The sequence below is a fragment of the Ascaphus truei genome, chromosome 6 (genome assembly GCF_040206685.1).
Source record: "Ascaphus truei isolate aAscTru1 chromosome 6, aAscTru1.hap1, whole genome shotgun sequence".
Classification (NCBI taxonomy): Eukaryota; Metazoa; Chordata; class Amphibia; order Anura; family Ascaphidae; genus Ascaphus; species Ascaphus truei.
The window spans coordinates 98,885,599-98,900,078 of record NC_134488.1 but is presented as its reverse complement, the minus strand read 5'-3'; the positions used below and the strand labels follow the sequence as shown (position 1 = coordinate 98,900,078).

The following is a 14,480-nucleotide window of genomic DNA, read 5'->3' as shown; positions in this document are numbered from 1 at the left end:
ATCACAATGGAAATTTCCAAGCACTAAAAACATTACAGGCAGGTTTTCTCTACGCATGCCTTGCTATTTCTGCAAACATCTTACACTAGTTTGTTCCAAGGTCAAATATAAACGAGCACAATAGCATTTTACTGTTGTGGAGGGGACTGATTTTGCAGCCACTGTAATTTAAAAGAATCTCCTGGCTGACATTCTTTCCCTCATCACTGAGTTTTTGAAGTGCCTACATTTTGATACAACATAAAAAGAAAACTGGCACGGCAAACAATTACACAATATGAATGCGGCTGCTGCGATATACTGGCCTTGTAGAGAGGAAGTGTCAAACTAAAAATAAAGCAATGCACCTTCTGTCTTCTATTAACAAAGGCCTAAAAAAAAAAAATAGTTAGCAAATTAAGGCCCATATCCACAAATGGGTGCGAAGTTTTAGCTTTCATTCATATGAATGGGAGTAAAAGCGTACTAAAGCGTAGCACCCTTTTTATTCTGGTATTTTATTATTGGATTTTAGAAGAAAATGGAAAGATGCGTACATTACATGTGTTTAAAAAGAAAATAAATAGCAGCTGCACTTAAAGAGGCAATCCATGGATAATTTTTTGTTTCTTTAGCATAGGGTTGAAGCAGGGGGTCTCCGGAGCTGAGCCCCATTAATTTCAGCTCCAGGAACTACTCCCCTGCTTCCAGAGATAGACCTCTCTATGGGGTTCCGGTAGAAGCTCTGGCTGGGCTATAGGAAGCTGTTCCAGATGACATCATGGCTTCCTATTGGCCACATAAGCTTTCAAAAGCAGCCATCAAGTGATCCGTACTAGCTGAGTGGTTATAGGCAGCCTCTCTGGACGTATGTATCTCTGGAAGCGAGCAGTTCCCGGAGCTGAACATAATGGGGTTCAGCTCCGGGACCCCTTGCTTCAATCCCATGCAACAAAAACAATTTTTTTTTAAATCACACACTTGGTTTGCCCCTTTTTTAATGCTGATTAATTCTCAATAAATTAATTCTAAACAGTTCATTAAGGATTATAGCTGTTTTCATATTGTAGATATAGTGATGTCTGCAAGGTTGCCACCTTCTACTTAGGGCCAACACGGAAAAAAGTGTAAAAAAAAAAACATGCCTCCCTTACCTGCGATGGCATGGTGCGGCGACGTCTCCCGCCATCCTCCTGCACCTCCCCTTACAACTCCTATGAACATGACTGCGCGGTGTCAAATGACGCTGTGTTGCCATGACAACGGGATGCTACGTGACGTCGCGTAGCGTTCTGTTGTCATTGGACCGGGTGTCACGTGACGCTGTGACGTCACATAGCGTCCCGTTGTCATGGCAGTCATGTTCGTTAGAGTTGCAAGGGGAGATGCAGGAGAATGTCGGAAACGCCGCCGGCACCCGGAGATTAACAGGCTAAACTCGTAGCCCGGAAGTAAGTGTCCAAAACCTGAAGTCTCCATGTCGAATCCGGAGTGGTGGCAGCCCAGGATGTCCGACTTAATGAACTGCTTTTGAAACAGTAAAGAAGTTTTGTATGAAAAAAAAATTGTGTCTCTGGACATAGAAACAGATCCCCTTCTTTTTATACAACATGCCTGCTGATCTGTCCTAGTTTTATATCTGTGGTTCCCATATATTCTCCACATTACAACCCATGCAAATAAAGATGTGCAATATGGCTGTGTTGCCTTACTAGCTGCTTGCAGTAATGTGATGGTTTTGTAAAGAATGTCCATTGTAGGGACCCATGCTAGTATGAACCCATTATCCAGATCAGTGTTTATCAACAGGGGTTCCTAGGAAACCCTAATTCTGTGGGCATCCCTAAACCGTTCCTGCAATTTTCAGGTCATTTGAAAATTGTACCAAATACAGAAGGATTTACAATGCATCTGATCTCAGACACGCTATTTTATTAGAGAGGGTTGTGGTTCTGCAGAATTTATCAATATAATTATAGGGTTCCTTAACCAAAAGAAGGATGAACACCATTGAGCCAGATGTTGAAAGCCTGCATTGGGCCCAGAATTATAAAAATCTTTCCATTATTACCTTTTATGGACCACCATTTTTATGATTCCCCAAAATTTGGAAAACACCTGGCCTTTCCATAGAACAGCTCTTTATACAGGTGAAATCCTGTTAACTCATAAGTCATGTATACAAAAACATAAGGAAGTTATTGGATGTAATGTAAAATAATATATTTTTTAAATAAGAGCCTTGGCTATGGAATCTTCAATATTTGTAGAAGGATCTCCAAATATGACTTTATAATATAAAATCACACAATCCAAAAGATGTATCCCATTTTACAGCACATATAACTTCTTCCCTTGGTGTTTTATTTGTGCAAAAGCAAAATCAGAGATTAAAAAGACGATGTTATTACTCTTGAATAAAGGTATTTGTTTTATGTCTGCACTATATCTTCCCATTTCCTAAGGCTGTCAGTGCCAGGACAAATCATATAAAATCTCTATACCAAAAGGCAAACACATGAAAATCAAAACACAATATACATATAACAGCATTCAAAAAGCTGCAGCAATGTGGAAAAAGATAGATACTGTAGTATGAATAAGAAAGAGAATCACAAGCAAGTGATACATTTAAAAAATGACTTTAAAATCATAATATAATGGGAAGGAAAACAGATCTCGGGATCTTAAGTCACTACGAGCATATGGATACAATTCAACAACCGTGAACATACAAGGATGATCAATCATTACATAGGAAGCAATAACAGACAAATAGAAAGCAATATTTGCAGCGGAATATGAAGATGTCTGCAAACAGTCTAACAATCTGCTTACAAAAGTAATAAGCAAAAACACACTGCTTTAAAGCATCTGCGAGGAGATAAGGCAGAGAGAAGATGTGTCACAAGTGCTAGTTGTGCTGCTGTCTGATCTATTGCAAAGTTGTATTGCATGTCTTTATTTATATAGCGCCATTAATGTACATAGCGCTTCACAGTAATAATATGCGACAATCATATAAATAATAGGTCATGGGAATAAGTGCTTCAGACATAAAAGTACCATTTAGGACACGGAGTCCCTGCTCCCAGGAGCTTACAATCTAAGTTGGTTCTGTTAATGGTTAAAGAGACACACAGGGCAACAGAACATATGCAGCTACATTGGGAATGACAGCTGAGGAAGAATAAGCATTACAGGCTTGCAAGGCAGGACATATATGGATATCGGATCATGTGATGTATACATGTCATTTTGTTAGGTGTTGAGCACTGCCCCAGCTGTGTAGCGAGACATAATGTACACACAGTATAACTCCTCCAAGACCTGTACTTACAATTAGAAAGGTCCTTTGCCCTGCGGTCCTGCCCCTTTATGGGCCCTTGCAGCAGGCTCTTCAGGCTCGCCATCCCTGCCCCTGGAACCCCCAGAGGAGGCGCAGGGTGCAGTTGTTGGCCCTGTAGCTTTTCACTGCCAGCCAGCTGGGTTGTTGGCCGTGCCATCTCCTCTGACAGTCTCCACGCCAATGGGAAGCAGAGGAAGGATGCAATAATAATCAAAGCGAATAAAAAAAAAAGCAAGCACCCAGAGATGTGATCTCGTCTCAATCCCCCCACCCACCCCCCCAAATGTGTTTTATATATGCAACAAAAATGCCTCGTCAGATGGATAAAAACAGGATCAGTCAAAAAGACTAGTGGGTGCAAAAAAAAAAAAAAACCCAAGACAGTAAATGATAAAAGTGTTTCAAAGCAGGAGGACAGTCTGTTGAACCCTTCAACCGGAATGCTGGTGGCATTGGATGCTCAGACTGCTCTTCTGGTTGGGGGGAGGATACAGAAGTTTACCCATTTCCTCCTCCTCCTGATCAATGGGAAAATGTTTTGCTTTTTTCCTTATTTTCCTCTATGGCAGAGACAGGCGAGGAGGAGTCTGCAGCAGCAACATCCATGAAACGAGACCTCTCCTGCAGCCAATCAGATCCGGGCTTTGCAGATTTTTTTTCTTTCTCTGCACCATTTATTTATTTAATTAGGGGAGCTTTATTTTTAAGAGCTTGCTGTGTGTGTGTGTGTGTGTGTGTGTGTGTCTGTGTGTGTGCCTGCCTGTATGTGTTTGTGTTTTCCAAGTTTCTCTGGGAAAAGTCATGTGGCAGCAGTGACATGGGGAAAGGCAGGTGGGCCCTGACCTAATTTTATCCAATCATATGCCACCGAGGAGGGGCTTGACCCAATTATAGCCAATCAGCAGCTTGCGGGGGAGTGGTCCGGAGGGTTAGGTACACATGGACGGGCATGTGTCACCTGGCTGTGCTCTCTGGGACGCTGATTAGAAGAGAGAGAGAGAGAGGGAGAGAGAGCTGATTATGTGTGTGCGAGCATGAGTTTCCTTAAAGGGATACTGACTCAGACAGTGGCAGGCAGGAGGGAATAACACGGCGTATGTTCACATGCACATAAAACAATATAAGGGAGAGAAGTACATTTTGTGGAGGGAGGCCACCTGCACAATATGTTTACTGTATACAAAAGGTGGCTAGGTTGGTGTTATAATGTTTTATGATACTACGATATGTATTCCTCCATTCTACTATCTTCCAAAGAGTTCTCACTCACACCAAGATAAAATGTCAATGTGAGTTGTCATTATTATCTCAGACACCTTGACAGGATTCTATGCATTTAAGGGGTCAAATAATAGATATACTGACCCCCCCCCCCCTACATCAAGGGTGTCACAGAAATAATATTCTAGACCGGTGTAATTACATATTTATATTCAGTAATTACATATTTATATTCACAGTGTCTATAAGAATAGATTATTTCTACAATAATTGGCCAATACTGTATGGATGAAAAATCGTATTACCTATACTGTTTGATACTATACACTGTTTATTCGCGTGTTTTTTCTTTGCATATTGCACGTTACACTTATCACTGAGGACCAACGCCAAGGGGGACCATTTTCTACAAATACTATCTATTTGGACAATCCATGAGGACTCCAGGCGGCAGCACTTCTCAACAGAGGTGGCTTACAACACCTGTGAATATTGTTTTATATTGTTACCGTTAATTTGTGTCTTCAATCTACTATTGGGAATACCCTATTTTAGATCGTATTAGTTATTGTACACATCACTATATCACTGAGGGTAGAGCGCTGAGGTTGTGTAATATCCTCCTGTATGAATACATATTACCTTAAGAAAAATTACCTTGTGTTGACCCATAACTAAAACCCCTGGAAACTCCAAACCTTTCTTTAAATTACAAAACAGGGCTTGTGGGTGGGTGTCAAATTGCTACCTCTTACAACTGGAAGTGAGGATAACCATTATGCGCTCCAATTATTTAATCCCTTCGTTAACCGTCAAAACCCTTCCAGCCAATCGGCAAAAAACTTCCCTTAGCTTGACACCTAAGCACCAAATAATTCTGCCTAGCCCAAATCTCAACCAATCAGCGGACAGGTTTGTTCCCGGTAGTCCATGCTCTTCCTGCCAAAAATGGCTTAGTGCTACCAGTAAGTAAAGTACAGTAGCTCACTACCAATCTTGCAATTTGTGGACCCCCTTTAAAGCTGCAGTTCAGTCAATATCCTGCATGTGTTTTTTTTTTATAAATCAGTTCTGTAGTAAGAAAAAATACTTTTAGCATTTTGTTTTTAAAAAAACAACTTTGAAAGACCAATTTTCTTGTATTCTATTTTAACAAGCATTTACTAAGGCAGGGGTGAGCAAACTTTTTATGCCGAGCCCCCCTTTTTATCCATGAAATTTCTCGGGCCCCCCTGCCTGATGTAATCAAAATCCCATGAAAAAAAACCCTTTATTAAACGGTATACAATGTAAATACAAATATGTCTAAGGCCGCGCGTATAGTGCCCGCGACGTCACCCGTCGCCGCTAGCGAAAGTTGTATTTCGCTTTGCGGCGGCGGCGTGGGCGACCAGGCCATTGATTGGTTCAGGGGCTGTCACATGAGGCGACAGCCCCTTAAAAATCAAATATTGCCGGCTTCAAAAAATCACGTTGCCACGGCACGCTTACTATAAGCGCACGAGGCGGCGGCGACAATGCATTTGTTTTCGGGCGACGTCGCGTCGCCGGCACTATAAGCGCAGCCTAAATACTTACATACTTCAACAGCTCGCTCTTGCAAAATTAGGCTGCGTCCACGCTGCCGCTGAGAGCGGTGACATCACCAACTCTCCAAGCATGAGCACAGGGTGTCCTGCATAATTTTGCAAGCACGAGCGGGGAAGTGTTTACACTTTTTTTTATTATTTCTGTACATTCATAGTATGATTGATATAGTGGCAGCCTACCCTCTCACATGAAGAGGATCGCAGCTAGGCAGGTTGCCAGCGGAGGAGAGCAGGACCACAGCGCTATTGTAGGCAGACACCGGAGGGAGGGGCGTTTGACATCACAGCGCTGGGGCGTGCTCCTCCGCGTACCTCCGAATCACGTGGCCCCACCTGCACTATTCTATTTGGCCGCCCGCGCGCGCACATCTTTTTCGCCAGCACAACCAGGTTTTTTTTCTGCACGCGCCCCGCCTAAATAATCTTGCGCCTGGGGCGTCCCCCCCTCAGTTTGTGCAACGCTGCATTCAATCACAACACCCACAAACAACACACACACAACACACACTCAAATCACAACCAACACACACTCAATCACTACACACACACAGTCACAACCAACACTCACATAATCACCACCAACACACACAACACTCAATCCAAACACCCACACCCACAGACAACCAACAGGCACAGCGCGCGCACACACACACACACACACACACACACACACACACACACACACACACACACACACACACACACACACACACACACACACACACACACATCCACACATATATACACACAAACACACACACACACACACATATATATACACACAAACACACACACACACACACATATATATATATAGATATACACACACACACACACACACACACACACACACACACACACACATTCACATACTTTATATATACACACACACATACACATACATATATAGATACACACACACACACATATATACACACACACATACATATACACACACACATATACATACAAAACACATACACACACACACACACACACACACACACACACACACACACACACACACACACACACACACACACACACACACACACACACACACACACACACACACACACACACACACACACACACACACACACACACACACACACACACAGAGTGGGTGGAGGGAGTAACTAAACCTGCTCCGGTCCCCCCATGTTCTGCTGAAAACGGGCGGGTAAAAGACAGGAGGAGGAGAAGGGCTTGTCTGTGTGCAGGGAAGGCCCCGCCCCCTCTGCAAGGCCCCGCCCCCTCTGCAAGACACAGCAGAGAACTGGAAGCAGCCTCTGCACGGAGCTTCTGGCACAGCTCTGCCCGCCCCCAGGTTTCCCCGCACGCAGCCTGCGCCCCCCCTACATAATCTTGCGCCCCCCAGTTTGCGCACCACTGTACTAAGGCACTGCCCCTTCATGTCCTGTCACAAGCCCTGGCACACCCCTTTGTCAGCCCTGCCCTCCCTCTTGCACATGTCAGTGCAGGAGTGCTCATGAATATTCATGAGCTTCCACTGACTGACAGAAGCAGATGAAAAACATATCCCATATCTAAAGATGTCGCCAAATTTCGCCGATCAATACATGGAGAACGAATTGACTGGCAGCTATACAGTTCTTTAGGTAATTAGAGATTGCCCACATAAACTATTGAATTAAAAAAAAAAAAAGACTGAACTGCAGCTTTAAACTACTGTAACTACTGTAGTGGGGGCTCTGTTTTACAAAAGTGTTGCAAAATCATAACCTTTTGTGCAAGTTATTTTATGCAGTACTAGCTGAGAGACCTGGCGTTGCCCGTGAGTTAAATTTCCCGCTAGGAGGAGGGGGGGGGGGGGGGGCGGAGGGGGGGGACAGTGGACAGGAGGGGGAGGGGGCCAGTGGACATGAGGGGGGGGACAGTGGACAGGAGGGGGGGTGGACAGGAGGGGGGGGACATTGGACCGGAGGGGGGGGACAGGGGACAGTGGGGAGGGAGAAGGGGACAGTGGACAGGAGGGGGGGGACGGGGGACAGTGGGGGGGAACGGGACAATGGACAGGAGGGGACGACGACGGGACAGTGGACAGGAGGGGGAGACGGGACAGTGGACAGGAGGGGGACGGGACAGTGGACGGGAGGGGGACGGGACAGTGGACGGAAGGGGGACGGGACAGTGGACGGGAGGGGGACGGGACAGTGGACGGGAGGGGGGTGCGGACAGTGGACAGGAGGGGACAGACAGTGGACAGGAGGGGACGGACAGTGGACAGGAGGGGACGGAGAGGGGACAGGAGGGGACGGAGAGTGGACAGGAGGGGGGGACAGTGGACAGGAGGAAGGGACAGTGGACAGGAGGGGGGGGACAGTGGACAGGAGGGGGGGGCAGTGGACAGGAGGGGGGGACAGTGGACAGGAGGGGGGACAGTGGACAGGAGGGGGGATGGGACAGTGGACAGGAGGGGGACGGGACAGTGGACAGGAGGGGGGACGGGACATTGGACAGGATGGGGGGGACAGTGGACAGGAGGGGGGGACAGTGGACAGGAGGGGGGGACACAGTGGACAGGAGGGGGGACAGTCGACAGGAGGGGGCACAATGGACAGGAGGGGGGGACAGTGGACAGGAGGATGTGGGGACAGTGGACAGGAGAGGGGGGGATAGTGGACAGGAGGGGGGGCAGTGGATAGGAGGGGGGGACAGTGGACAGGAGGGGGGGGCAGTGGATAGGAGGGGTGAGGACAGTGGACAGGAGGGGGGGGCAGTGGACAGGAGGGGGGACAGTGGACAGGAGGTGGGGGGACAGTGGACAGGAGGGGGGGGACAGTGGGGAGGAGGGGGGGACAGTGGACAGGAGGGGGGACAGTGGACAGGAGGGGGGGGCAGTGGACAGGAGGGGGGACAGTGGACAGGAGGGGGGGGGCAGTGGACAGGAGGGGGGGACAGTGGACAGGAGGGGGACGGGGCAGTGGACAGGAGGGGGGGGACGGGACAGTGGACAGGAGGGGGACGGACAGTGGACAGGAGGGGGACGGACAGTGGACAGGAGGGGTGGGACAGGAGGGGGGGGCAGTGGACAGGAGGGGGGACAGTGGACAGGAGGTGGGGGGACAGTGGACAGGAGGGGGGGGACAGTGGGGAGGAGGGGGGGACAGTGGACAGGAGGGGGGACAGTGGACAGGAGGGGGGGGCAGTGGACAGGAGGGGGGACAGTGGACAGGAGGGGGGGGGCAGTGGACAGGAGGGGGGGACAGTGGACAGGAGGGGGACGGGGCAGTGGACAGGAGGGGGGAGACGGGACAGTGGACAGGAGGGGGACGGGACAGTGGACGGGAGGGGGACGGGACAGTGGACGGAAGGGGGACGGGACAGTGGACGGGAGGGGGACGGGACAGTGGACGGGAGGGGGGTGCGGACAGTGGACAGGAGGGGACAGACAGTGGACAGGAGGGGACGGACAGTGGACAGGAGGGGACGGAGAGGGGACAGGAGGGGACGGAGAGTGGACAGGAGGGGGGGACAGTGGACAGGAGGAAGGGACAGTGGACAGGAGGGGGGGGACAGTGGACAGGAGGGGGGGGCAGTGGACAGGAGGGGGGGACAGTGGACAGGAGGGGGGACAGTGGACAGGAGGGGGGATGGGACAGTGGACAGGAGGGGGACGGGACAGTGGACAGGAGGGGGGACGGGACATTGGACAGGATGGGGGGGACAGTGGACAGGAGGGGGGGACAGTGGACAGGAGGGGGGGACACAGTGGACAGGAGGGGGGACAGTCGACAGGAGGGGGCACAATGGACAGGAGGGGGGGACAGTGGACAGGAGGATGTGGGGACAGTGGACAGGAGAGGGGGGGATAGTGGACAGGAGGGGGGGCAGTGGATAGGAGGGGGGGACAGTGGACAGGAGGGGGGGGCAGTGGATAGGAGGGGTGAGGACAGTGGACAGGAGGGGGGGGCAGTGGACAGGAGGGGGGACAGTGGACAGGAGGTGGGGGGACAGTGGACAGGAGGGGGGGACAGTGGGGAGGAGGGGGGGACAGTGGACAGGAGGGGGGACAGTGGACAGGAGGGGGGGGCAGTGGACAGGAGGGGGGACAGTGGACAGGAGGGGGGGGGCAGTGGACAGGAGGGGGGGACAGTGGACAGGAGGGGGACGGGGCAGTGGACAGGAGGGGGGGGACGGGACAGTGGACAGGAGGGGGACGGACAGTGGACAGGAGGGGGACGGACAGTGGACAGGAGGGGTGGGACAGGAGGGGGGGCACAGTGGACAGGAGGGGGGAGCACAGTGGACAGGAGGGGGGGTACAGTGGACAGGAGGGGGGCACAGTGGTCAGGAGGGGGGGGCACAGTGGACAGGAGGGGGGGCACAGTGGACAGGAGGGGGGGACACAGTGGACAGGAGGGGTGGGGTGGGGACAGTGGACAGGAGGGGGGACAATGGACAGGGGGGGGGCAGTGGACAGGAGGGGGGGCAGTGGACAGGAGGTGGGGCAGTGGACAGGAGGTGGGGGGACAGTGGACAGGAGGGGGGGACAGTGGGGAGGAGGGGGGGACAGTGGACAGGAGGGGGGACAGTGGACAGGAGGGGGGGGCAGTGGACAGGAGGGGGGACAGTGGACAGGAGGGGGGGGGCAGTGGACAGGAGGGGGGGACAGTGGACAGGAGGGGGACGGGGCAGTGGACAGGAGGGGGGGGACGGGACAGTGGACAGGAGGGGGACGGACAGTGGACAGGAGGGGGACGGACAGTGGACAGGAGGGGTGGGACAGGAGGGGGGGCACAGTGGACAGGAGGGGGGAGCACAGTGGACAGGAGGGGGGGTACAGTGGACAGGAGGGGGGCACAGTGGTCAGGAGGGGGGGGCACAGTGGACAGGAGGGGGGGCACAGTGGACAGGAGGGGGGGACACAGTGGACAGGAGGGGTGGGGTGGGGACAGTGGACAGGAGGGGGGACAATGGACAGGGGGGGGGGCAGTGGACAGGAGGGGGGGCAGTGGACAGGAGGTGGGGCAGTGGACAGGAGGGGGGGACAGTGGACAGGAGGGGGGCAGTGGACAGGAGGGGGGGACAGGGGACAGTGGACAGGAGGGGGGGCACAGTGGACAGGAGGGGGACACACAGTGGATAGGAGGGGGGGACACAGTGGACAGGAGGGGGGCAGTGGACAGGAGGGGGGGACACAGTGGACAGGAGGGGTGGGGACAGTGGACAGGAGGGGGGACAGTGGACAGAAGGGGGGGCAGTGGACAGGAGGGGGGCAGTGGACAGGAGGGGGGGCAGTGGCAGGAGGGGGGGTTAGTGGACAGGAGGGGGGGCAGTGGACAGGAGGGGGGGACAGTGGACAGGAAGGGGGATACAGTAGACAGGAGGGGGGGACAGTGGACAGGAGGGGTGGGGTGGGGACAGTGGACAGGAGGGGGACAGTGGACAGGAGGGGGACAGTGGACAGGAGGGGGGACAGTGGACAGAGGGGGGGGACAGTGGACAGAAGGGGGGACAGTGGACAGGAGGGGGTTACAGTGGACAGGAGGGTGGGACAGTGGACAGGAGTGGGGGGACAGTGGGCAGGAGTGGAGGGACAGTGGACAGGAGGGGGGGACAGTGGACAGGAGGGGGGGACAGTGGACAGGAGGGGGGACAGTGGACAGGAGGGGGGACAGTGGACAGGAGGGGGGGACAGTGGACAGGAGGGCGGGACAGTGGACAGGAGGGGGGACAGTGGACAGGAGGGGGGGACAGTGGACAGGGAGGGGGACAGTGGACAGGAGGGGGGGGGACAGTGGACAGGAGCGGTGGGGACAGTGGACAGGAGGGGGACAGTGGACAGGAGGGGGGACAGTGGACGGGAGGGGGGGGACAGTGGACGGGAGGGGGGGGCAGTGGACAGGAGGGGGGGGGACAGTCAGTGGACGGGAGGGGGGGGGACAGTGGACGGGAGGGGGGGGACAGTGGACGGGAGGGGTGGGGGGAGAGTGGACAGGAGGGCTGTCTCACACACACACACACACACACACACACACACACACACACACACACACACACACACACACACACACACACACACACACACACAGTGTCACACACACAGTGACACAGTGACACACACACACACACACAGTGACACACACACACACGTCACCTCTCCTTCCGGCCGCCGCCATCTTAGTTACTCCGCGAGGGAGGAAGGGGGTCCTTCCGGGGCGCCGCCATCTTAGGTGCCGCGTGGCAGCTGCAGGGTGCCTGTCCCCCCGCCGGGGAGGGAGGTGAGTGGAGCACCGGGGATGGAGGTGAGTGGAGTACCGGGGAGGGAGGGAGGTGAGTGGAGTGCCGGGGAGGGAGGTGAGTGGAGCGCTGTGTGTAGCTGTCTGTGTGTACAGATCTTTAGCCCTCCCCTACTGGTTTCTCAGGGAGGCAGTGCCAACGTTAGTGAGTGACTCCCACCCTTCCAAGAGGGTGGGGACAGTGGACAGGAGGGGGGACAATGGACAGGGGGGGGGGCAGTGGACAGGAGGGGGGCAGTGGACAGGAGGTGGGGCAGTGGACAGGAGGGGGGGGCAGTGGACAGGAGGGGGGGCAGTGGACAGGAGGGGGGGGGCACAGTGGACAGGAGGGGGACACACAGTGGATAGGAGGGGGGGGCACAGTGGACAGGAGGGGGGCAGTGGACAGGAGGGGGGGACTGGAGGGGGGGACACAGTGGACAGGAGGGGTGGGGACAGTGGACAGGAGGGGGGACAGTGGACAGAAGGGGGGGGGCAGTGGACAGGAGGGGGGCAGTGGACAGGAGGGGGGGCAGTGGCAGGAGGGGGGGTTAGTGGACAGGAGGGGGGGCAGTGGACAGGAAGGGGGGACAGTGGACAGGAGGGGGGGACAGTAGACAGGAGGGGGGGACAGTGGACAGGAGGGGTGGGGTGGGGACAGTGGACAGGAGGGGGACAGTGGACAGGAGGGGGACAGTGGACAGGAGGGGGGACAGTGGACAGAGGGGGGGGACAGTGGACAGAAGGGGGGACAGTGGACAGGAGGGGGTTACAGTGGACAGGAGGGTGGGACAGTGGACAGGAGGGGGGGACAGTGGACAGGAGTGGGGGGACAGTGGGCAGGAGTGGAGGGACAGTGGACAGGAGGGGGGGACAGTGGACAGGAGGGGGGGACAGTGGACAGGAGGGGGGGACAGTGGACAGGAGGGGGGACAGTGGACAGGAGGGGGGACAGTGGACAGGAGGGGGGACAGTGGACAGGAGGGGGGACAGTGGACAGGAGGGGGGGACAGTGGACAGGAGGGCGGGACAGTGGACAGGAGGGGGGACAGTGGACAGGAGGGGGGGACAGTGGACAGGGAGGGGGACAGTGGACAGGAGGGGGGGGGGGACAGTGGACAGGAGGGGTGGGGACAGTGGACAGGAGGGGGACAGTGGACAGGAGGGGGGACAGTGGACGGGAGGGGGGGGACAGTGGACGGGAGGGGGGGGGGCAGTGGACAGGAGGGGGGGGGACAGTCAGTGGACGGGAAGGGGGGGACAGTGGACGGGAGGGGGGGGACAGTGGACGGGAGGGGTGGGGGGAGAGTGGACAGGAGGGCTGTCTCACACACACACACACACACACACACACACACATACACACACAGTGTCACACACACAGTGACACAGTGACACACACACACACACACACACACACACACACACACACACAGTGACACACACACACACGTCACCTCTCCTTCCGGCCGCCGCCATCTTAGTTACTCCGCGAGGGAGGAAGGGGGTCCTTCCGGGGCGCCGCCATCTTAGGTGCCGTGTGGCAGCTGCAGGGTGCCTGTCCCCCCGCCGGGGAGGGAGGTGAGTGGAGCACCGGGGATGGAGGTGAGTGGAGTACTGGGGAGGGAGGGAGGTGAGTGGAGCGCCGGGGAGGGAGGTGAGTGGAGCGCTGTGTGTAGCTGTCTGTGTGTACAGATCTTTAGCCCTCCCCTACTGGTTTCTCAGGGAGGCAGTGCCAACGTTAGTGAGTGACTCCCACCCTTCCAAGAGAGTGGAGGTGTGTGGCCTGTCTCCTCCCTGTGGGAGGAGAGGCCAGCCAGGCCCTCATGGCTGTCTGGCTCAGAAACATCTAAGGCTCCACATTAGAAGAGCCAGCACCATCCAGAGACCTGGGATTCTCTGAGCACCCTGCAACCGATTTATGAATAAGAACTGCAGTGACTGCTCAATAAACCCCCCTCTGTTCTATATATCCCTGCCTGAGTTTCCAGTCTGTTGGGCAGGGGTGCATACACTGGCGACACGTTTAATTCGAGTAGGGCTAGTACCGCAAGCCGGGACATGTCCCGGCGTGCTAGCCCCACTCCCACGCGTCAT

General features: G+C 54.3%; 1 protein-coding gene across 1 annotated transcript in view; it reads right to left on the bottom strand.

Annotated features, from left to right (window-relative positions):
• Positions 1 to 3,590, bottom strand: part of DBP (D-box binding PAR bZIP transcription factor) — a 40,623-nt gene extending 37,033 nt beyond the window's left edge. The window contains exon 1 of the mRNA XM_075605318.1: positions 3,320 to 3,590. Coding sequence (XP_075461433.1) covers positions 3,320 to 3,485 — 166 coding nt within the window. The 5' untranslated portion in view covers positions 3,486 to 3,590. The remainder of the gene's footprint in view (positions 1 to 3,319) is intronic.
• Between the last annotated feature and the right edge of the window lie 10,890 nt (positions 3,591 to 14,480).